This window comes from Cyprinus carpio, chromosome A15 (assembly GCF_018340385.1).
Source record: "Cyprinus carpio isolate SPL01 chromosome A15, ASM1834038v1, whole genome shotgun sequence".
Classification (NCBI taxonomy): Eukaryota; Metazoa; Chordata; class Actinopteri; order Cypriniformes; family Cyprinidae; genus Cyprinus; species Cyprinus carpio.
Window position 1 is genome coordinate 14,654,567 of NC_056586.1, and position 27,741 is coordinate 14,682,307.

The 27,741-nt window shown below is 35.6% G+C and overlaps 3 protein-coding genes across 3 annotated transcripts; all 3 read left to right on the top strand.

Moving 5' to 3' along the window:
• Positions 1-1,198: 1,198 nt before the first annotated feature.
• On the top strand, positions 1,199-4,038 carry LOC109093311. The gene is made up of 8 exons (XM_042771143.1): positions 1,199-1,541; positions 1,696-2,007; positions 2,240-2,275; positions 2,384-2,686; positions 2,775-2,907; positions 2,991-3,034; positions 3,592-3,704; positions 3,832-4,038. Exons 1-8 carry the CDS (start codon positions 1,496-1,498, stop codon positions 3,970-3,972), a joined length of 1,128 nt encoding a protein of 375 aa, XP_042627077.1. The 5' UTR covers positions 1,199-1,495; the 3' UTR covers positions 3,973-4,038.
• Positions 4,039-5,272: 1,234 nt separating this feature from the next.
• LOC109093309 (protein P200-like) lies at positions 5,273-15,309 on the top strand. Its single transcript, XM_042771144.1, has 6 exons — positions 5,273-5,911; positions 6,132-6,202; positions 6,299-6,345; positions 6,805-8,287; positions 12,904-13,102; positions 14,516-15,309. Exons 1-6 carry the CDS (start codon positions 5,758-5,760, stop codon positions 14,563-14,565), a joined length of 2,004 nt encoding a protein of 667 aa, XP_042627078.1. The 5' UTR covers positions 5,273-5,757; the 3' UTR covers positions 14,566-15,309.
• A 4,918-nt stretch (positions 15,310-20,227) lies between these two features.
• LOC109093306 (hepatocyte cell adhesion molecule-like) lies at positions 20,228-26,346 on the top strand. Its single transcript, XM_042771145.1, has 7 exons — positions 20,228-20,467; positions 22,209-22,547; positions 22,621-22,902; positions 24,362-24,455; positions 24,755-24,822; positions 25,201-25,251; positions 25,308-26,346. The coding sequence occupies exons 1-7, from the start codon at positions 20,380-20,382 to the stop codon at positions 25,643-25,645; spliced, it is 1,260 nt and encodes a 419-aa protein (XP_042627079.1). The 5' UTR covers positions 20,228-20,379; the 3' UTR covers positions 25,646-26,346.
• The last annotated feature ends 1,395 nt before the right edge of the window (positions 26,347-27,741 follow it).

A 27,741-nucleotide genomic window follows, 5' to 3' on the forward strand; every position in this document is an offset into this window, starting at 1 on the left:
AACCTAAAATCACACTTACAATTGCCCTGCAGGACACTCAAGACAAATCCCTGATGAAAAGCAGGTTCCCTCTGGGCATGATATTTGAGTCTGATTACAGCAGATTAAACACTCTGAACCCTCAGGACTCACGTGACCTCCTGCACCAACATATTAAAAAATAATTACTAACTGCATCAGTTATCAATAAGCATACTGTATCATTGACCAATATTCAATCAGTAACCACATTTCATTTATTTAACACACTGTATGTAATGAATTCCATCTCATGCTGATATTAATTACCTGATACAAAGACATTCCATCTCTGTCTAAAGCCAGTCCATGTTACGCAGAAGAAAAATATAAGGAAATTCTGATTCATGGTAATAGTTTTTTAAGCTCCATATTTCATTGCAGCGGACTTCTGTCGCTCTATAGCCCTATCAGTGAACTGGGACACCTCAATAATTGAAAGTGAAATTCAAGCCATGTAAATCAATTCCAGTCAGAAGCCAGTGATACACTCACTGGGCAGAACTGTACACTTCTAGAATATCAGTCTATTTTTTAAACCATGGACTGTACAGGATCTTATTTACCTTTTGATTTCTTAACATCAGTGGAATAAATATTTTACACCTACATGCACTTACATTTGTATTGATATACTGAGAATAAATAAACAAACAAACAAATAAAGAGGGGACAATAACAAACAAACAATGAAAGATATTATTTTTGTATATGGTATTTAAAAACCAAATAAAATACATTAAAAAAAAACAACATGTAAAACAGAGTACATGTTAAAATAGATTATGACGGAGTGACGCTGTTTTCTGTGGTAATGCAGAGGCAAGAGGTTTCCTGTTCCTTTACGTTTAGGTGAAGCTTCAAACTTCTGCAGCTGTGCAAACCGTACTAACCCCAAGTTTCCACTGCAAAGCATGAATGTGTTCCAGTTTACTGCAGCGATGGACTGATAAATTAATCAAACTGCTGCGAAAGTCACTTTGACTCATTTACTGTACGTGGATGTTATCAAGAGTCAGACTGCGAACTTCTTTTATTATCACTCTTGCAATTTCCATTTAAATAGTTTAGATACATGGAAAATGTTAATTAGATAAAAAAAACAACAGTGTATAAATAACCTGTGGGTTAGAACTGTGCCATTTGTTTGACAATCAAATGTATTGTAACTTCCTTAAGACATACCCTGTATTATTTTATTTATAATAATGATTACATAAATAATGTAAATGTCCTGGTTAAAAAATCAAAGAATACCACAGTGCCATGCAAATCAAGCGGCAAAAGGCCCAGTCATATTTTGCCATGCATTACAATGTTCCAACAGCTCAGTTAACCACATTTTACGGAGACAGGTGCTATTCATAAACAAAGCCAACCTCATGGGGAGGAGCTTCCCTTTGTTTTTCTGCCATACTATAAACCATGTATCATTCATGCAGATATAAGAAAAAGTATCTTGACTGAATGCCAAAACATGTTTCTGATTCCTGTGATACTACTTTTACAACTAGGATTCCAAGGTAATGTCATGCTACATTATCATTTTAATTTTTTATGAATTATGTTATTAATTATATCTAGAATATTAGATGTTTCTGTAGATACATATAATAGTATTTAAATTAACATATATGTGCAGTTTCTAGTTGCTGTTAACGTTGTGGGTCTTTATAGATGCTATGAGTGCTGGAATCCAGCGTGAGATTCAGAATGCAAGACTCCAACAGCCGTTTACTTTAAACTGTACCTACAACTGTTCCAGTGGCTTCACTCGTGGTACATGGACATGGGAAGCCACTCCAGCTTGTAGCAAGTGCCACTGGGATCAAAAAAATTCTAAGTTAGGAGACGTGTGCACTGTGAGCTTGCACATACCTCATCTAATTATGGAGCAAACACGTTATAACTATTCATGCTTTTCTGAAGAGAGTGACCGCCCGGGCCTTCCTCGTAAATTGGAGCTTCTGGTAACACTGCAAGTTCATGGTAAGAGGTGTTTGAGTTTACTGCTAACAATGAATAACATATAATGTAAAAAAAAAAAAAAATACAAATAGAATAGTTGAATATAAGTATAAATATTTCCTGAAAATTTAGTCACCCTCAGGCCATCCAAGATGTAGATGAAGTTGTTTCTTTGTCAAGAATAGATTTGGAGCTATTCCTTTAATTAATCTAAGGACTTTTCTTACCATTTCTGCAATCATGCTTTATACAGCTGAATCTGAAGGACAAGTAACACCTCCAGAAGCCGGTAAGTCTATAAGTTATGGATCTGTAAGGAATAGTTCTACTCACTGTATTATTTCTAAGGCCATTATTAATTTGTATTATTGTTTTTGATGTTGTTTTACTTGTCTAGATCCATCTCTGAGAGTAAAGTTATATAGGGGTCAGACAGATTCAGATGAGGTGTTTACATCATTTTCCACCATTGAAGTGATGGCAGGAACCTCAGCCAAACTTCACTGTTTCGCCCCTGACAACAATCACTGTGAGGTGCAGTGGGTCAGAGAAAACAGTACCCTCCCCTTGACCAAAATAAGTGACACCATAGTACAGTGGAGTGAAATCAAAGCAGAGGATAATGGACGATACAGGTGCCACACCAAAGGGACCTGCACTGACCAGGCTATCACTGTGGAAATAGAGGTCATCACATCGGGTGAGTGTTTTCACACTTCAAAAATACATCAACCCATTTTCAGATTCACATACAACAAAGTCAATCAAGTCAGCATTTTGCCATACAGATGGATTCGCCTGGGCCAAGGTCTTTGCAGCTTTTGCGGTGTCTGCAGTAGTTATCCTGACAGCCCATCTGGTGTATTTGTGCTACAGAAAAGGATGTAAGATCATGGATTCTGCAAACATAGCCCATGAAAGGTAATCACAATTTTATGTGGAAAATTTATCAGTATGAAACAGCAAGACATATCAAATCTCTTTCATTATCTGGTTTCTTTTAGGGTTACATCCAGAAGTGCTGTGGCGATAAAGCCAATCGCTCAAGGTCTTTCTCAATTTATTATAAATATAAAAATACAATAATATATGTATATATACTACCTGTCAAAAGTTTGGAATAATTAAAATTTTTACTGTTTCTGAAAGTCTCTTATGCTCACCAAGGTTGCATGTTTTTGATCAAAGCTACAGTAAAAACAATAATATTGTGAAATATTATTACAATTTTAAAATGCTGTTTTCTGTATTAAACTGCACAACTGTTTTCAACATTGATAATAATAAGAAATGTTTATTGAGCTTGAGCATCATATTAGAATGATTTCTGAAGGATCATGTGACACTGAAGACTGAAGTAATGATGCTGAAAATTCAGCTTTGACATCACAGGAATAAATTACAATATAATTATTAAAATTAAATTAAATATATTAAATTAATATTAAATATATTAAATTAAAATTAATATTAAATATATTAAAATAGAAATTATTTTAAATTGTAATAATATTTCACAATATTATTCACAATAGTGTATCTGGGACTGGCAGTAACATTTAAGAGTTAACTGGTCCACATTTTTATTTATTTTTTTAATCCCAGACAGCCAGAGTGATCATGAAGTCCCTTATGCTGATATTGTGATCTCCGTGAGAGGATCCAGCAATCCGGATCTACCTGACACCTTTAACCAGACTTCAAAAAATCAAAGACCAGTGAGAATTAATATTATTCTAATATTCTTAAACACACACACACGCAGACAAAGTTATTGAGGTAGATTTCACAGGTTTGTTTAATCTCATGGGACCAGATGTGTGACATTGTGAATGTGTTTTGCAGAGATGGAGGGATGAGGCCAGAGCAGGGCTACTGCACGCTTCAGCTGACAGACTGCACATCCACTCTAAAGAGGTCACTAGGAAATTAAGCACAACGTCTGAATATGCTGTAATTACCTATTCCTGTGAGGCTCTTAGTTAGTTACTTCAAAAAAACTGCATATCTGATTAAAATAAATAAATAAATAAATAAATAAATAAATAAATAGAAGGCAAAATGTGAAAATTGTGAATAGCTGTCTGCCTAATTTCTGTTGTCTGTAATTAAAAAAACTATAAAACTTTGAATGTATGTGTGGACTTGTGTGTGTTATGCTCTTAGAGTCTTGAAGGAAATATTTACTGCATTAAATTAGCTTTATATATATATATATATATATATATATATATATATATATATATATATATATATATATATATTTTTTTTTTTTTTTTTCTGTGTCGGCAGCTTTTGCTTTTTTATTTTGATCAGGAAGGTCTGTTTGACTTAAAAGAATGGTTTAAGTAATTTATAGTCTAAAGTCCAATTCCACAATAAATAAATAAATAAATAATATACACCTGAAACACCAGTTCAAAACCCTCTAAATTGTTATTATTAATGTCAATTTAAGGATGAACTTAACCCAGACCAACCTATATACCCTGTTTGTTTACTTGTTTCAGAGAACTGGGGCCTATAAGGCTACTGATAAAAGCTTAGAAATTCCCTTGAATTTGTTCATACTTTACACATTTAGCGAGCTTTGAACTCTGAAAGTTGGTTATGCTATTAATATGTTCAAAAATATTATCATATTTACCTGCTTTTGTACACGTTTTGATTCGGTTGGAAAACTATTCAGACTGGATCTTGAATTTAGACAGCTTGACCGATTGACTCGCTATTCGTGAATTCGGACATCGCCGAATTGCAAAGAACTGACAGAAAACACAAGACACAGGACAAGACTGTGAGCGGGCATGTTTCTCAGGTCGGCAATCTCTATCGACAAACATTTATCAGTGACATTGAGCAATGGCTCGAAAAACCTGAGCAAAACAAATCTAGCTTCAAACAAATGTCATGTGATGCAGTTATCATGGTGTCATTTGTTTGGCATGTGTTATAGTTATGCAAATAAGAAATTAAACTGGTAAATCATATCTTAATGATACATATCATTTCTATATAAAAATTCTGCTCCTAAAAACACGTGACCTGACCTTTTATTTTAATGTTTGACAATAAATAAATCAAATCCAGACTACTTGAAATATTTGGTACCTGAGAGACCAGATAAGTTACAGTAACAAAAAAAAAAAAAAAAAAAAAAATATATATATATATATATATATATATATATATATATATATATATATACTAGCAAGCAATACTACCTACCCATTTATATTGCATGTGTAAGTAGCTACAATAATACTGGTGTATCCTACTAATGTTTATCCTTTCGAATATGACAATAAAGCTACTTGAATGTGAAACGTTTGACCCTCTCTGCTCTCGGTAGTTGGAACCGCGTGCCAGTTGCATAGCAACGGTTGACAACATTCTACTCGTTTAGAACGGTAAGAAACCTCACACCAGTACACCTGCAAAATGATTTAATATATATTGATTATCGATTGACCAAAACAAGAAAATATGGGGTTGATAACACAAGTGTTACAATATGTCTTTCATTTTACAGAGAGAAAATGCCAGTTTGTCTTTCATTTAGATGATTTTTAGCAGATCAAATGTAATGTCAGAGTCACTATGTGTATATCATGCAGTAAAGCTAAATGAGAAAATCATCTTCTTAATGAGAAAATCACTATTAAATTATTTTTGTAATTATGTGGAAAACAGTAAATTAGCCAGTAACACCATTAACGTTTTAAAAAGTGTCTTTTCCCTTATTAAACGCAGACCTGAGAGTTGTATAGGATGTCTGTTCCCTTCTCCAACACAAACCTGTGGATCCCTCGAGGCTTTGGGAATTTATTGGAGGGTCTTGCTAAAGAGGTATTGAGAGACCAGCCTGAGGACATCCCAACCTTTGCTACCCTCTACTTCACAAAGCTTCTTAAAGCCAGAGAAGGTGACTGAGATGTTTCCCTTTGAACCTGATGTTTAATAGTTTTTGATGACATATGAATTACTCATATATGAGTTAGTCATTACATGCTTATACAGTATGCCTGTGTCCAAGCCAAAGCAAAGTTGTTTTGTATAAAAGTGCTTGTATTATTGGATCAATTATACTGTCAAAGCATGCTTCAAAAGAATAAATGTACAAAGTAATGTATGCTTTGTTCCAGAAAGTGGCCTAGACCCAGTAGAGTGGGGTGCTAAGTTGGAAGATAGGTTCTACAATAATCACTCATTTAAGGTAGCTAACAAAAATTATTAAACATAAGGCAACACTTTCTGAAACTTTATAGTTTCTTCTAATGTGGTGTTTGTGTGTTTGTTCTTCTTAAAACAGGGCACAGCAATACAAGAAAACTACATTTCACCTAAGATAAATACAAGGTCTGTGAATGAGAAAGTGTGATTTCACTCTTTTTCTTCCCCTAACTGTTTTCAAGAAGAGAGAAACATGTAAGATTGAAGTGAAGTAGTGTGAAATTTTAGATGAAAGTGTAGGCAATAAAACTGAAAAATTACTCATATAGGGTTACCTGTAGTTTTGGTAGGATTTCCTTGATTCTGGTCATACATTCTTGCAGTGCAGCAGTTTTATAAAAGATTATAGCAGGATGAAGCTTGAGGAGTGGCTGTCTGTTTCTGTGGCAGGGCTTCGATCATTTGATCAAGCAGAGGGCGGCTTTTAGAGGATTGATTGTTGTGTCAGAGCACAGATATGCATTAGGATGTACATTAGGATTCATTCATCACTCCTGTTGTACTTGTTTGTGCTTCTATTTACATACATTATCAATCACTGTTGCATATAAAAGTATCCTTGCCTTCTTACATGTCAATTTTCAGAAACGACGCTGGCCATTTTGAACCTTTGGGAAACAATGAAACCCTAAGCTCCCCACTGAAAGACCTCAACACTAATAATTCAGAGGAAACTGAAGTAAAGCAAAAATATGAGTTTGATAAGAAGTTCGATGAGGAATCGGCTAAGAGGGAGCACGGTCCTGCTGCAGATATTCCCTATGTGGGAACGGCAGATGTTGATATATGTGCTCAGGAGCTAAAAGACCCCAGCGGGATTCCAGAACAAACATCAGAGGTATTGAAGGACGAAGAGGTTGCAAAAGAAGCTGTAGATATTGATATCTGCAGATCAGAACTTGAGCCTACACCTTTGCCTTCCTTTGGTGGTCTCGCAAATGTGGATGTATGTGCTGAAGAGATAAATCGCCTGTCTGAATCTACTGAGAAGAAGAGAGATTTGGAAAGCCCACAATTAAATGAAGAACCATTTGAATCACAAGATGAATCTTTTGTTGAAACCACTTCACATATTGAGCAGGATGTAGGCAAACAAGCAAATGCAATGTCTGATTATGATGCTGAAGATGCTGAACAGGGAGTTTTAGAAATGGCTGATAATTTATTACAAGACACTGATCCAGAGGAGAACAGCACTGAGCAGATTTATGTGGAGGAATCAGCTGAAAGTACTACTGAAAACACAGTTGAAGCAGAGCAGGAATCAGAGGAACATATTGAAGAAAAAGATGACTTACCAGAAAATGAAAACCAGGAAGAGACCAATCATGAGTATAACAGCACCAATGACTTTTTAGAAGATGCAGCCAATTCCACACCTGATATTAATAGTAGATCATTGATGGAAATGAAAGACACATACATTGACTACAGTGATGAAATGTATGACAGTAAAAGTGAAGTAATAGATGTTCTAGATGAAGTGCACCATCAGTGCTATACTCATACAGGTGAGCATGAAACTGAAAACAGCACTGATCAACATGATAATACCTCTAAAATTATCGATGAAATGAAGGAGGAAACTCCAAAGCTAGTTTCCCAAATGAACGACGGTGAAACAGAAGACACAGAGGACATGATAAGCAACGAGATTTTAAATACTGATGGAATGGATGCTTCTGAGAAAGATCTAAACTTAGTGAATGTAGATGAAGGGAGTGATCTTGACAGTGATGGCTGTGATGCTGAAGAGATGGATCTGGACATTTTGAACACGCCTGATCAAAATATGGTAAAAGCTGAAGATGAGGAGAATGATTTGACGTATGATACTGAATCAAAGGAAGATATTTTGCCTTCTGAAGCAGAAGAAGCTGATCCCAGGCCTTTAGAGGGAGAAACAGAGGTTATCGGTGAAGAACAGCCTACAGAGTCACAAGAAAAGACTGAAAACACTGAGAATAACAGAGATCAAGAAGATCAGTTGGAGGAGCAATGGAAAAAAAGCCAGGAATCAACACTTGAAAGTGAGAACCGGGAGGATCCTGACAGCAATAGACGAAAGGTAAGGTATTTTTGTTTCTTTCTTTTCTTTTCTTTCACCCCCTTTTCATTTGGTAAACAAAAATATGGTATTTGTATAAAAAATTTGAAATGAGAAATATAAATCAACAAAAAAAAGTTCAATAAATGCAAGATCTATGAGGCATCTATGAGTAATCGTGTTAAATAATCGTGATGTCAATATTGAGCAAAATAATCGTGGTTATAATTTTTGCCATAATCAAGCAGCCCTACACCATTCTTATCTTGGATGCAGACTATTCCTTTTATTGTCCCAAGTTAGTAAGTAAAAATAAAATCTTCAAGGACTTGTGAGATCAAAAATTTGGCTCTGTACCTCTCTGGAGAACAGTGATTGAAGATGTCCCTGAAATCGTCCAGCTGGTGAGTACAAGACTGCGAGAGAGTCAAAAAAGCTCAAACGATACATACATGCTATATCATATAGACAGACACTATGCATAGACCCAAACAAATGATTGCAACATTTCATAAAGAAATTCAGAAGGGTTTAGATCTTTAACCAAGAGGTCGGAAGAATATCCATATGCTTTTTTAAAGGGGTTCGAATGAGACCGATTTAGTGGTGTTTCCATGGAAACATTTTACTGACCATTTATCTGTGTGAGAAACTGATCCTAATATCTCCAAAAAAAATCAAAAAAAACAGAATATGTACCCTATTAGCTGCTTCACTTTTCAATCCTCGTCCAAAGTGTAGTGTTTCATGTTCTGTAGGGGTTAATTAGAGACGCACACACTAAAACAAGGCTCTTCTTCTCGCTCCAATGTAGGTCATCTAACCTGACCTATATCAACTCTTGTCCAATGACTTTATATGCTGTAGGAGGAGCAAGGGAATTGTGTAAGTGCTATTTTCAGGAACAATATCCATGGCTATCATCAATCTCTGGCACTGTAAAGTCACCTCAGCTTCTTCTTGGAAACTCAGTGTATTAACACTTCGGTGCTCTGTGAACCGACTTCATTAGCCCCCAGCCTTACACCTCCAGCAGATGCCAAGAAAACTGATACCATTACAGCAGAGCTGCATCCTCTCGCTTTAATCTCGGTAGGGTAGGAGGCAGGAGATGCAGCAGTGTTCCAGAGAAAAAAAGGGCAATGGATTTACTGTCTGTTTGTCTTACTCTACACACAGTGGAGGAGGCACGGACTGTGTGGGACTGACTCTGTGATGTTGGGAGCTGCTTCTAGTATTTTCTTAGCTTATGATGATAGCCCTCAGGAATATTTTGGACTTTGAATATTTACAGTCATGTTATATAATTAGATTGGACCATGGTATGTCTCTTTTCACTCATACTCTCCACTGCAAGGCTAAATCAAGTATCTGATCCTATTGGTAACAGGTGTCAGGAAAATGAGAATAATGGTGGTGTAAATGTCAGCATTAAACAAAATAGTTGCAAGAGTAAAGACCTGTGAGTGGCAGTGTCAAGAGTGATGATGCTCGTGCTCTCTCTCTCTCTCTCTCTCTCTCTCTCTCTCTCTCTGTCCTCCCACCATAAGACTCTGAATTATAAGGATAGTTGGAGGAGGGGCGTATTCGACCAAGGCATTTTGCCGTGTGAGGATCTTTCACTCTGTTGCACTTGCACTAGACAAGACCACGTTTATAATCATCTGTAATTGCACGTCATGGATTGTCATATCGTAAGTACAGACCGCTTTTATCAATGTTTTGTTTTTTGATGTTCAAAGTATATATAATTAATAAATATATTCCTTTAAATTTAATTCATTTGATAATAAATGGAAACATGCTTTAACTTTTTCTTAACTTGTCTAGCACCAAGAAAAGCTTGACTTGTTTTTTTATATTTCAAAACTTTATGTCGGTGGTAAATTCCATGTCCAGTAAATTTAGGAACTGTCTTCAGATCCCCATTTATTTGTCTGTATTATTAATATTAATAGTATTAATAGTATTATTAATATAATCTGCAAACTGTAAATAACCTAGTAGAAAATAAAAAACGCCCTTGGTGGCTCTTGGTGGTGCTGACAGCAAATATATATATATATATATATATATATATATATATATATACACACACATACACTTTATTTATTAAACATATGTTTATTAATAACTTTAAATTAAACATGGCCACCAAAAGTCAAGAATGTAGTGCGTAGCTATAATCCCTGAATGGATTAAGAAATTGTAAGGAATTTTGGTAAATGCATGTAGATTTTTTTCTTTTGTATTCCATGTTTGGTCCTAGCTGGGTATATGAGGACATTTGTATATTTAAGAAGTCAATCAGCTTTTTCAGCAGCCATTAGTGGCCGATTGGCACAAAACTTTTTGGGTCTGAAGAAGCATGCAAAGTCAGGGTTCTCATGTGTCCTGGAAAACTTGGAAAATTGATGACTAATTTTTTTAAACACATGGAAAATGAGTGAAATTGTAAAATGTCCTGGAAAATCTTGTTGTTGTCCCAGAAAATTATTATTTTAAAAACATAAATGTGTTTTCCTTTAGCCGGGAACAAACAGTTGAATTAGGGATGGAGGTTTAGAAAAATGTATCTCTTAGAGGAACTGACCGTTTTTAGAAAAACTGTTTTATTTTCATCTTGCCTTTGGATTATGCATACTAAAGGAGTGTTTACAAGTGCAGCACTACTTTGTTTACAGCCATAACCATGGAAATGCTCTAGCTGCTGTTCCACAAGTGCCACCTGCTGTCAGAGCGTGAATCTGCATCTCGTTCAGTCTGTTGTTTTTGTTTGCTGCAGATGTGTTTTATGCAGTATGATTTCACAAAGCTGAAGTCAGAACATTCTGTTTTTGCTTCAGATTTTGAATTTACATCTAATTTAATCTAAATTAAATCAGAAACTGCTCATGTATGTAACATCTTTATTTGGATAATGATTAAAATGCAGTGTTTGCCTCTAATTTTAAATGGCTACAGAGAGTTCAACCTGTACAGAACAAAAAACATCTTGTGCATATATTCATACTTCAATTCTATCTTATCTCTTGCTTTAAAAAATGAAATAAAAATGAAATCGGTATTGGAGTCGACCATGAAAAATCAAGACTGGTGTATCACTACTGACTTTTGACATTATGAACACTGATGTGATATTAAATGCTTCTGTGCATATGATATTAAATGCTTCTGAGCATATTTATAGGCCTATCTCTTTCTGTGAAGTGCTACGTAATAGCCAATCAGAGGTGATTAAGTTAGTCAGAATCTAAAAATTTTACTTGACCCTAAAGCAATACTTAATTGAAAAACATGAAGGATATATGCTAATATTTTAAAATATTATTTTCTTTAATATTATTATTAGCATTAATAAAGAACTCAGTTGTTTATTTTGTATTTTCAAATAGTTAAATAAAATAGTTAGAAACTTTCAATATATATATATATATATATATATATATATAAAATGAATCTAGTTTTTGTGCATGAATTGGTCTTAAATGTCAGTAAATATAAGACAGCTATCATTTTAAAATACAAACAAATATGTGAGCTTCTAAGCTAAAAAGCTCATTGTACTGGGACCCCAAAAATTTCTGCTTGCTGTTTGTTACGCATATACAAAAGGATTGGGCAACAAATGTATCATTTCAGTGGACTAGTATAGACATGGGAAAGGCTTATGACTGTGCAGTTTCATTAGAGGTGATCCATGGGTAAGCATGTACTAAGCCTCAGAGGCAGCAGTAAAATGAACAGATGCTTATTTATAGGGGGATTGTGGAACGCCTCTGCCTGTGGCCACATATGAGCATGTTGGCCAAATACTTGGTTAAAATGAAAAGAGGCTGATTCTTGGTTTAAAAGTGGGTGGACACACTCCTACCATGGTTTTTTACCATGGACTTTTGCTCATCTCCCTCACAAGCTGTTTAAAGACTGCCAACCTGCCTCTGCTGAGCCAGTTTACATATGCTAAGTTGTTGTGGTGGGAGAAAGCATGTGGTTTCACAGCTTCAGGAAGACTTAATGAGACAAATAACATCACATCCCACCACACACACTGCATGATTATATGTGCTGGCATGCTTCACAGAGCACAGGAAGCTGGTCAGAGTTGGTCTTTGTAGCATCTGGGTGGTTATAGTTTAAATCATTGCATTTATGTATCAGTTCATTTTATTTTCATTAGGTTCATGTAATATGTTTCTTACACATTTAAAAATAAATGTTCCTTGAAGAACTTTTAACATACATGGAACTATTCCATTTCACAAAAGGTTCTTTACAGTGAAAAAAAAAAAAAGTTCATCGATTTTTTAAATGTTCTTCACACTAAGAAAAATTGGTTCTTTTTAGAACTGTTCATTGAAAGGGTCTTTTGGGAACCCAGAATTGTACTTCTATGACATTGCTGCGAAAGCCCCTTTTGGAAGCTTTATTTAAGAGTTTTATGGGGAAGAGGAGCATTCACTGATGGATAATGATTCATTGCAAGGGGGCTTAAATGGGCAGGAGATCATCATGCTAAACCCACTATGGCGGTATATAAGATCTTAGAGGATAGTCTGAATCACTCTAAGCAAGAGTGAAATCAATATGAAGTACACCCAGTGTCTGTTTTGCTAAATTTATCATTCATCATTTAGGAGGAATGCAACCAGCCACAAGAGGAAGAGGACATCATGGACATCCCATTGGATGACCCAGAGGCCAATAAGGCGGCTGCCAAAATCCAGGCTGGCTTTCGTGGTCATATGACCCGGAAGAAGATGAAACCCGGTGAAAAGCCCAATGAGGAGGTGAGCAGCAGTGGTGAGGCCCTCAACGGCAGCCAAGGGGACTCAGGTCAGTCACTGTCCCCAACAGTCATAGTGAATACAAGAGCTAGACTCAAAACCCATCCCACGTGGTGCAGAGAATGCCAGATATTTTGATTCAATTCAGTTTGGCAAGACATTTAAAAACCCTCACAAATCCTCACAGAATTTGGCTTTGAGATCTGAAGTAAGTAACCAGAGCTTTTAACTTTAATGAGAGTTCAAGAACATATTGATTCGCCTTTTTTCTGTACTGTGTACCAAAGATTTCAAATAAAAAAGTAGGAAATACTGTGCCATTTATAGTACATGAGCCACGAAAGAATGAAATAAAATAAAAAAAAAACATCAATTACGTTTAATGAGTCATGTCTGTATACTGAGTAAACATAGTAAGACATGCTCAAGGGTGCTTTTTAATTACTCTCTGAGTGCTTTGGATAATTATTTTCTTAATTAAGTTATTATTAATGAGCATATCTATCATTTTCCCTGACTGTTAAAAGATTGCAGATTGCATGAAAAGCAATTCACCGATTTACAGACAGCCAACAAAGTCCACAGGTTCACTCTGTAATATCTAATATCTCAGTTCGTGGAGATATAGATCTCTCAGATCTAATTTCTTTTGTGGGTAGTTTAGGCCTCCACAATTCCAGGACTCAATATTAAAGTCTGTTGCAGATTTATCCCCCCTTTCAATTTTCTTTCTGGTGATGTGTTTTGTTCTGCACAAAATTGCCTCGTTTTCTAGAGATACTGGATAAACTGTTTCCCCCAGCTCAGTATATACACCTGTATGCAGATGGTTCTCGAGAGGTTGATCACCAGAGATTCTACTTTGAAGCAACAAATAGGCTAGTGGTGATGGAAAGATCATAAAGTTAGGGTTCCCACACCAGAGCTTCCATTTGAACTACCTTTATCGGTGTCGTCCTTTGAGGACGGAACCGAGCAGATCTGGTCATTTGATGCAGAAAGTGGGACAAGCAATGTGAATGAAGGTGTCCTTCCCACCTCCAGCCCGGGCCCAAATATCTCTCCTTCAGCTGTGCTGCTTTACTCTACCCCACCTCTGTGCTGAATTTAGGCCTTTCCCAAGCAACATCAACCCAGTTCTCAGTTGCTAAGCATTTTATGTATAGAAGTGTTATTTTTATCCTCAGGTGTATCTGCATCGCTGAAATGAGGCTGTGCTCTGTTTTAAGCAGACAAAAATATAAACCCATCTAAGATCAATTCATATCCTGGCAAAATCAATCAATAAGTAATGCTCAGTCGTATTCAGTGTATTTTGTGAAGAGTGCCAGTGTAGCTATCAAGCACTGCAAATATATAGTTTTTATTAAGTTTTAGTTTTTGGTTTTTGTTAATTAGTACTTAAACAACAAAAATGAACTTGTTTGTTGCCAAATCTAAAAAACGTGCATTTTGCAAGCAGGGGGAACAGACGGAGTAGAGACAGACGCCACATCTGGACCAGAGCAATGAAGATCCTTCTCAAGGTTGACGGCTTATAGGATGCTTTCTCCAGGGATTTATTTTTTGTTTATTTATTTTTGTCTAAAAAAATGGTAAAATTAGGCTGGATATGTCAACTGATGTGTGAACTCTTTCTCTATTTTCTGCTTCTTATCCAGTCCGGGTGAATATCTGCTCCAGCATGCTTTTGCATCCCACAAAAGGCATCTGTATACTGTGTGTCTGATATTTGTATAAATCGAAGAACGGACGGCATAGAATTTTACACAGGCTTCTTCAGTCAGACAGTGAAGTAGACTTAAAATAATGTGTCATGATTGAGTTTTCTCATTTTTTGTTGCTTGATATTTTCTTTTCCTGTGGTAGTTGATTTGTTGATTTGACCATGTAGCCACTATCACATTAAGACGTGAAATTTATTTATCGTTCATGAAAAAGAATGATATCAGTTGTTTATAATTGTGTTGACTGATTTGTTTGATTTGCTACCTGTAATATGTAATATGTTGAAAATGAAATCAGAGCTTCCAATGCAGCATATGGCATGGCATGATTGACTATATTTTTTTTCTTTCTTTGTAATTTGTAAAATTATAACACAATTATAATTCTAAGTCTTTTAAGGTAGTGCATATCATTAGAAATATAGAAATTGAGTTGTGAAAGCTTAATGATGATTAAGATCACCTTGCATGTTGATATCAGCATCAAGCTCTGTATCAGTTGAAAAGCAAATAAAAACTCAGAAATGTGTGTTGCCTGCACTGAAAATGATTTTGAGCAGTCAGGGGGTGATCATTAAAAGTCTTTTAAAGTCCTTATTGAAAGAGACCAATAACAAACAGGCAGTTATGTATATGCAGCAGAAATTGAAATATTAACCAACACATCAGTCTCATTAGTCATGCTGGAGTGTCTCACTGGAGGACCCACAGCTGGAAGGCTGTGCTAATGAGACCTGGACAGTCATTAATCAAGGTCAAATTGCCACATGCCTTGCGCTATACTCACTATTGCCTGTCAAAGCAGCATTAGGCTTATAATAGCATTAACTGTTATTGAATCTGTTCCAGTGTGTAGTTTTTCTGATAAATGTGCATGTGGCAGAGCTATAATGAATAAATCTTATAGAAATATTTTTGAGAACATAATTTATTATCATATAATTATATATTATATGTCTAGCAAGTAAACAAAAAAGGTATGTGAGGTACTGTGATTATTCTCAGCCATCCCAACATGCATTTAAAAAAAAAAAAAAAAAAAAAAAAAAACTTATATTAGGAAAAATTCCAGACAACAATGTTCTTAGGCCAAATATAAATAAATAAAAATAAACAGGTATATACTGAAGCTTTAAAACAGAAGCTCCGGTATCAGAAAACTAGTAATAATGATTCAGTGTCAGAATGAATCAGAATCATTGAATACCGAATTTTGTCCATTTCAATCCCAAAGCTATCATACGACTAATGCACTATATTTATTTAAGTCTTCTGATGTCGTATGATAGCATTTGGTGAGAAATGGACAACTGATTCATTATCCACTGATTGATTACTTGCTCATTCATTGTTCACTAATTCATTATTCATTAATTTGGACCTTTTTTTTTTCAGTCAGTGAGAACCAGATCAGTATGTGCTGTAAAGAATCATTCATACAGTACCTATTTTGTAAACCAATCACTTCAGTTTCAGAGTGTTTTTACAAAAAAACTATGGAATGACTTCAGAAGACTTGAAATATAGTGCACGAGTTGTATAGACCAATTTTATAATACTTTTATTGTGCTTTTGTTTCCTTTTTGGAGCTTGAAATCTCCAGCATCCATTGATTGCAAGTTGAAAAATATCTGTTTTTGTGTTCCACAGAACTTACATGAGGGTGAGTAAATTACAAAATTATCATTTTTAGGTTAACTATCTCTTCAACAATGAGATGCTCTATTTCCCCATGACAATATTAATCACTCAGCCATTACATTAAGAGCTACACTTAATTAGACTGTGTACTACAGTTCCTAATTAAAGACATACAGCACTCAGTTAATCTTGTTTTTCAATTGCGTCTCAGCTGACATCATACTGTGGACATTTATTACACAATGAATCACATTCCCCAGGTTAAACAAACGGGAGTGACTTCATAAATCCTGCTTTGAAGATTTTAATATTTCACAGTGACTGATTATATTTGATGCTTTGTGGGCTAACTTTATGAAGTTGATTTCCTCCAATCTAGTGGCTTTCTATCAATTTTTGAACTGACTTTTAACATTTCTTAACTTAGATATGAAGGAGGAAAAACTGGACAAGAAAAAAACTGTCCTCTGCACAGCAACAAAGGCCAACCCCAACCGTAATTTTCATTTTTTGTTTTGCTCAACTCTAAACTAGAAATTAAAGTCAGAAGCCAACCTCCCACTCCCACTCCTCCGCACGCAGACCTCAACTTTCGGGGGCTCCAGTGTAACCTCCCCAGAATGAAGTCTGTCACTGGCTCCATGACTTAAAGCCAACAAAAATCATATATGATACCTATCCCAACACAAAACAAACATAAAAAAGACATCTCTCACACAGACTGCTGTGTGTGTCCTATGAAACCTGCCCTCTTCAGACTGCTGCTGTCAAAGCAGTACTACTGCAAAGCTGACAGCTGGCATATGCAAAAAAAAAAAAAAAAAAAAAAAAAAAAAAACATTTGGCTAACCTGCACAACACAGGCACATGATGTATTTTTAAGATGTAAATGATTGGAACACAAACTTGCAAATGTGTGTGTTTGTTTGTTTTAACACAAAAAGGATAGTGGATTTGCATAACTGTGACAGCTAGTTTCTGTTTTGCCTCACAAAATATGCTCACTTAGCATTATGCTGGCTGCTACATCTGTAGACTCATAGCATCTCAGTCATGGATTGATGTTGAAACAACTCTCCACATCTGAAATATCTGTCTTAATCTCAATACTCTTTGAACTGTTCACTATTTCACAGCATTACATTACATCAAAGCCTCCAGCAGAGGGAGCCTGTATATAACGAGTTTAGCTCTCACAAGCACATTCACGAAGCTATTACATTTATTTTACGTGCATTTTTAAAAATGGGCTTCTTTTTTCCCAAAGCATATACAAGTGTTTTTTACTGTATGCTACAGTATTTCAAGTCTTGTGAATACACTCCACACAAAATGTAGTGTATTCATCTGAAGAAATAGATGACAATTTTAATAATTATTGCTGGAAAAACTTTCTATCCAGTGAAGTATCCTACAAAGCCCCTAAAGGGTCATGGTGATAAGATAAAATTGAGATGGGAGGAAAAATAATATTTTAATACTTTTGTGTTTTCTTGCAAAAACAGCTTTCCTAAAGAGCGTAACGCAGGAAAACTTTTTTTAACAGGTTTTTTTTTTTCTCATTAAATTTTCTAGTGTCTCATGAAGTCCAATGCAATATAGCTTCATGAAGATATTATCCAGTGGAGACGTGTGTGAGGATCTTTCATGCTTTCAGTGCACTATGACCTTGGATGTTCCCACTGACTCTAGTTGACAGATTTCTTCACAAGATGAGAGAGTCCGGATGGACTTTTATCCTCCAGAGGACAAAGGCTAATGCCAAGCTTTGTGTGAGTATGTTTGTGTCTCAGAGCCCTGCTAAAGCTTTGATCGGCCAGAACAGAGGAGACCCTTGAGGATAACAGACTGTATGTTCAGTGAAAAGCCTTTTCTTTCTGACATTCTTTGCCATTTTGCATACATCATCTACTCTTTTTACTGAGTGGGAGAGCAAAATGTCAATGTCTGAGATGGTACAAATACAAAGTCTGGATAATCAAAGTCGGTCCTAATTTGCTGTCTTGGTTTGGCATATATTATCAAACATGCCATCTGTTTGTTTCAACTGTGTACTAAACAATTAATTGTGTTTGCTACTAGCATCATATTGCTTGTAACTGGCATTAAAAGAGTAGTTCACCCAAAAATGAAAATGTTCTGAAAATGTACTCACCCTCAGACCATTCAAGATGTAGATGAGTTTGTTTACTCATCAGAAAAGATTTGGAGAAATTTAGCATTACATTACTTGCTCACCAGTGGATCCTCTGCAGTGAATGGGTGCCGTCAGAATGAGAGTACAGCTGATAAAAACATCACAATAATCCACAAGTAATCCACATGACAATTAACGTCTTGTGAAGCAAAAAGTTTTGTGTTTATAAGAAACAAATCCATTATTAAGCCTTTTTTAACTTCAAACCTTTGCTTCCAGCTAAAAATCCATAATATTGCGTTCTCCAGTGAAAAAGTTGCCTCGTCTGAATCAGGAGAGAAATATGCACAGATCAAGCACAATGTGTGAGTGGATTTTAATGTGAGAGGACAACTGGGGATGGACTTAAAATACCTTAATGATGGATTTGTTTTGTAGAAACGCAGCTTTTTGCTTTACAAGACTTTAAATGATGGACTGAGTCATGTGGATTACTTGTGGATTATTGTGATGTTTTTATCTGCTGCATTTATATTTTCTTAACAAAAAGAATGTTTTCTTCTATGCTCCAAATGAGTATTTGCTTCTGTCTGCGGGAGTGTGAGAAAATGCCCAGTCAGATGACCACAGCATCAGCTGACCGCTGCAGGACAATGACATCAACTTCTAGACAGACATGTGATGGCCAGGCCACAATTCCTGGCACATTTTTTCATTTTCCACAATGGAAATAACCTGTCTTATATTTATTAGTAAAAAATACATTTGAAGCTGGCCATCTAAAGTATATCCATCTCTTGTGCACAAAGGCCTTTTTTTTGTTGAAGACTGATGCTTTAGCAACCTGTAGGTCCTCTTTTCATTCATTATGGCCTGGTGGGGCAAAGACATATGGGGCTTACAATGTGCTCATGTGAAGACTGATGCTTTAGAGGGCCTGTAGGTCCTGTTGGAGTAGATTCATTATGGCCTTGAGTGGGGCAAAGATATTCAAAAAGGTCTCCTTTCATTCATATTGTATACTACATACTTCAAGTGTTGTATACTACAAACACTGATTTGCTTGATTGACTTAATGGCTGCTACTAAATAAATGTCTATTCTGCAATACTTACCAATGAATTTTCACAATCTGATCATCGCTGAGGCAAACTGTCACATGACGGTTATACTGTATATATATATATATAAAAATGTATTTATCTATTTTAATTTTAATATTTATTTTAACATTTATAACACATTTTTCTGAACTTTTATCTATCTGGGGTTCCCCTAAACCTTTACCAAACTTGTCACCCACTACATCCCCATAACAATTTTATCTATCTGGGGTTCCCCTACATCCCCATTTGAAAACCTCTGGTCCAAGAGCCCCAATTTCACTCTAATTTTGACTAAATGTGTCACTCAGTCTTGCTTTTGAACAGCACTGTGGGTGTGTTATGGCACACAAATATACTCTTATGCATTTTCTCGTGTCATACGTGACTGCTCAGATCTGTCATGTAACAGCAATATCAACAAAAACACGTCTCGAACCATCTCACACTCATCCTAGTGCCCTTACTGCAGAGATAAGCACACACATGCACAAATGCACACACACAAAGGGCCCCTGAAAATAATCACTGTGGAGGACCTTATAAAGCGAGCAAAGCACACACACATACGAGATCGCACATAGAGCTGTTGTTCAGCCTGGGGTTCAGAGCACCCAGTGTCCCATCTGGCAGGAAGCACTCTGCATTCTCAGCGACGTGCCTTGAGTGGACAAATCATGCTGATTGTGTGGGAGAGAAACTCAGCGCTGCTTCCAAGATGAAGGCAGAGAGGGAGGCATCATGCAAAGAGACAGCCGTTCCTTCACCGTTTCTTCTCTTATGGGTTTTCATCTTTTCTTTGGCAGGTAAGACAACATCATGACTTTTCTACAGTGCATGTTGAGGGAAAACTTTCTAAAGAAGAGGAAGAAAAAGTGTACACCGTTGTCAGTTTCACTTTTCAGTGTGAGTTTTGTTTGTGGGTGGCTGGATGATACATATCACAAATGGAGCGATCAGTCAAGTGAATTAATTAGGGCACTTGATGAAACTAAACTTTTGAAATGCTTTAAAACGTGTTCTGTTTTATTAGAAATACTGTCTTTTTAATAGGAATTTAATAGTAAAGAAGTTAAAAGGCAAATGGAATGATTATATAACACAAACCTTAAAAAATGCACATTGCAAAATTTACTTGTATATATAAATAATCACACCACAGACCAGTTTTTTTGCATTTTGGCAAAAAATAAATAAATAAATAAATAAAACATTCATGCTGGCTTTCATTTCCACCCATGCATTAGATTTATTTTAAAGGCCCCACTTGTGCAAAAAAGCTCAAAAAATTTCAGAACAATCACTACGGCATGAGTGAGCTGGCATTAGCTTGATGACGTCACATTTTCTAAAAATCATGTATAGATGTGCCAAGGACATGTCCTAACTAAAGCCTAGTCTTCGTCAGGGACCTGTGATTAGCAGAATCACTGGGCCCCACTGTCTACATCCCCCATCCACAAAAGAGCATGTCTCTTGCACAGCTGCCCCTGATTGGATGAGAGCGAGCCTACAATCCAGACCTTTGTTAGCTCATCCTGGCAAGACCTCAACAGTGAGAACTGTTGCCACAGCGATTGAGCCATGCCACGCTGACTCGAACTGCCCTGGCAAAGCGGGCAAGGACATGTTGGTTCACTCAGGAGCAATAAACGCAAAGCTGTTTACCAGCAGGTGTCTCGCTGGAGAGTTCAGGCAATGTGCATGTAGTTCACACTGCAAAATAGGCTGAAAATCTATCTATCTATCTATCTATCTATCTATCTATCTATCTATCTATCTATCTATCTATCTATCTATCTATCTATCTATCTATCTATCTATCTATCTATCTATCTATCTATCTATGTAATAATTTCTAATTCATTTAAAATAGATTATAATATTTAATATTTAATCATTTATGTTAGATAATGGAACACAAGCATCTTACAGTCAAGGGTCTCTCTTTATACTATAATTATATCTATCATCCATCCAACCATCCATCCATCTATCTAGTAAAAATATAACATTGAGGTAAGTTGATGGTGTTTTATTTAATTTAAATTAAATATTTTAATTCATAGAGTTATTATTTGATGTTTTAAATGTCTTAATTGCAGACTGAATCTTCTTGAAAATAACACTTTGAATTTAGTTGGAAAAGTGCCTTTTGAGTGCATTTTACTTTGAAACACTATAGTAATTCTGTATAGTTTTAAGAATGTAATTAATAAAGCTTGCTTAAATCAAATTTATATGTATTCATTTGTCAGAAATTTTTATCCAAAGCCACTTACAGTACATTCAAGGTATTTTGGCAGGTAAACAAGATGTCACACTTTTCACTCCAGTCAGCAAATTCTAATTTGTACAGAATCATGAAAAGCTATACAAATAAACTTGAATTGAAAAAATTGAACTGATTATTGTTTTGGGGTTTACTATATCTTTTCTTTTTTTTCTTACTGCTCAGGCTCATTTAACACATATTGACCTTTTGTGACAACATGTCCCAACTGCTGGAGAGCCACTTTTGCGAATGTATTTTCTTTATGTATTTAGGTGTATGTGGGGTGAACATCAGCTGTCCATCTCCTCTAGTGCGAGGTACACTAGGAGGCTCAGCCCTTCTCTCTGTGTCCTACACCAGCACCAGTTCTGACCAGCCCGTTATTAAGTGGCAGCTGAAGCGAGACAAACATGTCACTGTGGTCCAGTCCATTGGTACAGACATAATTGGGAACCTAAGACCTGAGTACCGCGGCCGAATCCTCCTGTATGAGAACGGCTCTCTGCTCCTGCATCACCTGCTGCTGTCAGACGAGGGTGCATATGAGGTGGAGATCTCCATTACTGATGATACCTTCACTGGGGAGCGATACGTCAACCTCACCGTGGATGGTAAGACAGACATAGACATTTCATTTATGTCACAAGCAACTTTCCTTATCCATGTTATCTGGTTCTATCGCAGTTCCAGTGTCCAGGCCTTTTGTCCACATTGCAGCCTCATCCGTCCTAGAGCTGACTGAGCTCTTCATACTCAACTGCACTCACGAGAGTGGCACCAAACCTACCTATAGCTGGCTGAAGGGCGGGAAATCTTTAACCAATGACTCGCATCTGCTCCTGTCACATGACCAGAAGGTCCTGACCATCTCCCGTGTTGTGATGTCAGATGACGACGTCTACAGCTGTAGGGTGGAGAACCCCATCAGCAGTATGAAGAGCCTGCCTGTCAAACTCACTGTTTACAGTAGGTGTTGAGACTCCACTGTCACCTTCATCAGTGAACTATGACCTGAAATGTTACATCATATATTGCTGTTTTATAATAGATAAGAACACGAACAAACTGGAAAGCAAAAATAACCATAAGATTCCATTCAGATTTACATTCATGCATGTTTATCCAAAGTAACTTACATTGCATTCAGTGCACACATTTACATTTGATCAGTTATTGCTTTCTCCGGGAATCAAACCCATGACCTTGTCATTGCTAAAGCCATGTATTGTTTGAGCTACAGGAAAGCCTTGATACCATATTTACCCCTATATGGGCATATTAGTACTGTAATGTTACATTTTAGTGCCTTGTGAAAGGGTACTGCCCCATTGATAGCTTTTCTACCTTTTTTTCTGACAATATATTTAAAAAATGACATAAATAAATAGAGGCATTTGAGTGTAGAATGGTATAAAATAATGTAAATATTGTACTTTACATTTTGAATACAAATTATACTTCAAAATCATGTATCCCGGCTTTAAGCATTTCAATGGATATTCACACCCAAAAAAGTAGAAATTATATCATTTAATCATCTTCATGTTGTTTCAGAAATTTTTTGTGCAACATAAAGGAAATATTTTATGTAGCTATTTTGTATTGAACAATAGTTCATTTTAAAAAACACAATAAAAGTGTCCATATGAATTGTGCACTATTCCAAATCTTCTTTCCAGTGCAGTGTTGTTGTTGTTAACTAAAACTATTAGAAATGAATAAAGCTGAAATAAAATAAAGTAGAACTAAAAACCTAAAATAATAAATGTTGCCTTGCAACTAACTTAAACATAAATAAAAAAAACACCGAAGTACTAAAAATGTATTACATCTTCATAGAAATATAAAAAAAAAACACACATAACAAAATTCAAATGAAAACATATAAATAAATACTACAATAGTAAAAGTCACACTGGGCACTTCTATCGTGTTTTTGAAGACTGACAGTTACAGTCACCATGAAAAAGCTGCAGATTCTTCAAAAAACTGAAAAAGAAAAAAATAGCATATGGCTTTGGAACAACATGAGTGTGAGTAAAGAATGAAAACATGTTCATTTGGGTGGTTGGAGTTTTTATGAAAATGGCGGATGAAGGAGATGTTAATGAACAAGTTTTGCTCCACTGGAGCTCAGCTGATCCTCTCGTCCATCTACTTCTTCACTTGCACACATTTCTGTCAGAACACTGAGCCCAGCAGGGTCCTGCATTCCTTCTGCACAGTCTACCCTTTAAAAAAAGCCCCAAGCAGCCCCATTCATTCTTGCACTTATATTCCTGGCAACCTGTGCAATCAATCTTCCATTTAAGGTCTCCTTAATTTAGACCTTGTCTACAGAGTACTTTGGTCTTTCAGAGCAGTTTGTTTTGTGGAGAGGAATGATGTACTATGTCACCCTGTATTATTCTTTTAAATTTTGCAGGACGGAGTTCTCTCTATATCATCCTCTCCATGGGAGGCATTTTCTTACTCATCACCTTGGTGACTGTGTGTGCCTGTTGGAAACCCTCCAAAAAGTACCAGCTCTATTGTCCTTATCCATTCTCTTTGATAGATAGGTCTAAAGCAAGCCACAATAAATCTCACCAGTTTGCACTGTTCTTGTAAGAAAAGTCTTTGTGCTTCAAATGTTAGGAGGTCAAAGTTCCACAGATCAGATGAAAAACAAAGACCAAACCAACAGATTAAACTCGAAAGAATCTCATCTTTTACGCATTTAGGCTTCTGTTTGTACACCAAATGAATATGATACTGTATTTCATATTTCTATCACAGTCAGTTGCTAACCAAAAATATGTCATTGTTCTATCTACAGAAAAAGGCAAGAGCTTGCCGGACAGAGCAGACAAAATGTAGCAGAGCAGAGCAACAGCAATCATGAGGGTAATGCAAATCATGTTGTTCATTGTTGTAGAATCACTCAAGATAAATTTCTGTCTTCTCTTAAACCAAAAACATTTTAAAGATGCACCCTCATTAATATATATGTATATATATATATATATATATATATATATATATATATATATATATATATATATATATATATATATATATATATATATATATATATATATATAGTTAGTATATTTATAATTAGTTAGTTCACATAGGCATAATGTCTAATATATATATTATTATATATATTTTATACACTGATATTGTGCCTGCTAGAAATTACCATATATATATATAACCGTCGGATACCCAGGTGGACTATATGTCCTCAAGGCAAACGGTAATTTTATTTGATATTATTAGTTGATATTGTGCCTGCTAGAAATTACCAGAACCGTTGGACTTATGTCCTTATTATTATTATTTATTATTTATTATTATTGTTATTATAATTATATTGCATTATTATTATTTTCAGGATTTCCCTGAGGGAACAGATGAGTCTTCCTGTAATTATATCAACACTATTGATCCCCTCAGCCCATCTTGTTATTCAAGCATGGCTCCACCTTCTGCACACTCTCCAGATGCTTATATGCATTCAGGAAGAAGATACCCCGCTACCCCTATTCCCTCTCCTCCATCAACCCCTCATCCAACTCTCATTCCACCCCTCTCCTGTCCACCACACATGGGCAGCTTAACACGCAAACCCCACCCTCCAAGACTAAGCCCCTCCCCTCCACATGCAGAACAACTTCTGATTGAACCAGAAAATAATATGCACCACCACAGCCTCCCGCGATGAGCAAGAGAGTTCGGATGTAAAATGTCCAGGATCATCAGATTATGAGTCTATGTATGTTGGTATGATAATTTTAAATTAGTGATTTTATATTTGTTATCTTATGGAAATAATATGAGAATGAGTTGGGTATTTTATGCTTTCCAAAAGCTATAGGTGAATGAATGGTGTACAAAACCAAAACTTGTAGCTGAAAAGAAAGAATCTAATTTACCAGAGGAGTACATGGATGTACAGTATGTTTAATTGTTATTGTATACTAACAGATATTTTTTTTTAAATCTGATTTAGCCAATATGATACTGTTAATTTCATCTATATTGAGCATTATTGGGATCTGTTAGGATATTCTGTAATAGTGTTACTTTACGTGAGTATTAAAATGATTTTATTATTTTTGTTTAAATAATATGACTTGCATTCTGAATATTTAAAAAAGACATAAAGACACCAGCCTCTATGTACACAATTGACAACTTACAACTTTTAACCACCAGAGGCTCCCACATCATTATCAATCAATAAAACATCTGTGACAATTCAAAAAGCTGGATCACAAACACCCAAACAGTGTTAACAACTCTTCAGCTTCACTCTCCTTCCCTTTGTCTGTAGAACAATAGAAATATGTTTAATTATGTTTTAATAAATGAGTCACTTCAACTTGATTTACAGAGTAAATAAATTATAGCATTTTCCCCCTCTTTAGAAGGTTTTATCCGAAGTTTTTGTTCCTTAAAAGAGCATGTTAAAATAAACTACATCATATATAAATCTTAATATTTACTCTAAATATTCGACATCAGATAAATGGCATGAGCAAAGCTTGTTTTTTTAGTCCTGTCAGAAGAACATGGAGTATGATGAGAGTCAGACAGCAAGACCAATGTGTTGTTTAACTTAACTGTCCAGCATTAGATGAACAGGTGAACTTGTGAATTCGGATTGGTAGGCCTATAGTTTTCATGAAAGCTGCAGGCTAAGATCTATATTTAGAAAACAATTAGATTAGCAATTAAGTTTTTTTATTTATATAAAAAAATATATATATTTATTGTTTTTACATGTTTTATGGGGGTGAAAGGCTATAAAAGTAAAGCCGTCGCTCATAAACAAAATATTACAGACTATATTTATTGGTCAAGACTAAGGTTGCACATTAACTGTGGTGGCTGGTTTTGGTGACATTCTATAAAATGGTGAACGTTATATCTTTTATTTTGCTGACACCAAACACGTGCATTTAATTTACATTAGGGCATTGTACATTGGCTCTTGCATTCATTTAAATAGACATTGTTCACATTGTTTGTAAACTTAAAATATAATAAGGTCAAATATAATGTAAAGCCTATCTGCTTTATATGAAGGAACAGTGGTGTTAAAAGTCATTCCATGTTGAAAGCATGTGTGATATTTTGGAAACAATCTATGTTTGTAATGTAGTGTACTGTGTTAATATTGTAACTATTGTAATGTATTAATCTGTTGAGCATGTCTAACTCGCTTTTAGACAACAACAGTAGTCACACTGTCTGACATTAGATGTGTCATCAGTCAACCAATCAGATGTCAGGCATCATAAAGACTTTCTTTTAACAATAAATATGTTTTGAAAAACATAACGAAACAGGAAATATATAGCTCTTAGTCCATAAATAGCTCATTCACATTGTTTTCAAATTCATGAGGATGAGTAGGGTGCAGCAGTGATGTTTTGAGATAGCAAGCTGAAGATAATGTTAATAATGCTGTTATCTGAATTATATGCAAACAAAGCACTTTACTGCATTATTTAAATGATTGACATTAGGTTTGATTTAGCCTACACTCAAGGGTCAGCAGTTCTATCACTCTTCTTTGCCTATGAACACTAGTACTTGACGTGGTGAAAAGTGTTGTGTGTAAGTGGTGATTATGCAGAATGGTTGCAATCAAGGCTCATGGGAACATTTTGGAGTAGATACTCTAATCAGTCCAGAAAACCCCAAATCAGAATGTCTGTTTCTAAATGCAGTAGTATTAAAAAAAAAAAATTCCACTCACTCTAACCTTTTCTATACTGAGTAAAGAATATTGCGAAATGATGTGTTGGACTG

Bases quoted from the DNA above. Each gene is read 5' to 3' on its own strand.
- LOC109093311 (XM_042771143.1), top strand. From the start codon at position 1,496: ATGTTTCTGATTCCTGTGATACTACTTTTACAACTAGGATTCCAAG. The intron at 1,542-1,695 runs GTAATGTCATGC...GGGTCTTTATAG, and splicing joins TTTACAACTAGGATTCCAAG to ATGCTATGAGTGCTGGAATC. The intron at 3,035-3,591 runs GTCTTTCTCAAT...TTTTAATCCCAG, and splicing joins GATAAAGCCAATCGCTCAAG to ACAGCCAGAGTGATCATGAA.
- LOC109093309 (XM_042771144.1), top strand. From the start codon at position 5,758: ATGTCTGTTCCCTTCTCCAACACAAACCTGTGGATCCCTCGAGGCTTT. The intron at 6,346-6,804 runs GTCTGTGAATGA...GTCAATTTTCAG, and splicing joins TCACCTAAGATAAATACAAG to AAACGACGCTGGCCATTTTG. The intron at 13,103-14,515 runs GTCAGTCACTGT...TTTTGCAAGCAG, and splicing joins CGGCAGCCAAGGGGACTCAG to GGGGAACAGACGGAGTAGAG.
- LOC109093306 (XM_042771145.1), top strand. From the start codon at position 20,380: ATGAAGGCAGAGAGGGAGGCATCATGCAAAGAGACAGCCGTTCCTTCA. The intron at 20,468-22,208 runs GTAAGACAACAT...TTATGTATTTAG, and splicing joins TTTCATCTTTTCTTTGGCAG to GTGTATGTGGGGTGAACATC. The intron at 24,823-25,200 runs GTAATGCAAATC...TGATATTATTAG, and splicing joins GAGCAACAGCAATCATGAGG to TTGATATTGTGCCTGCTAGA.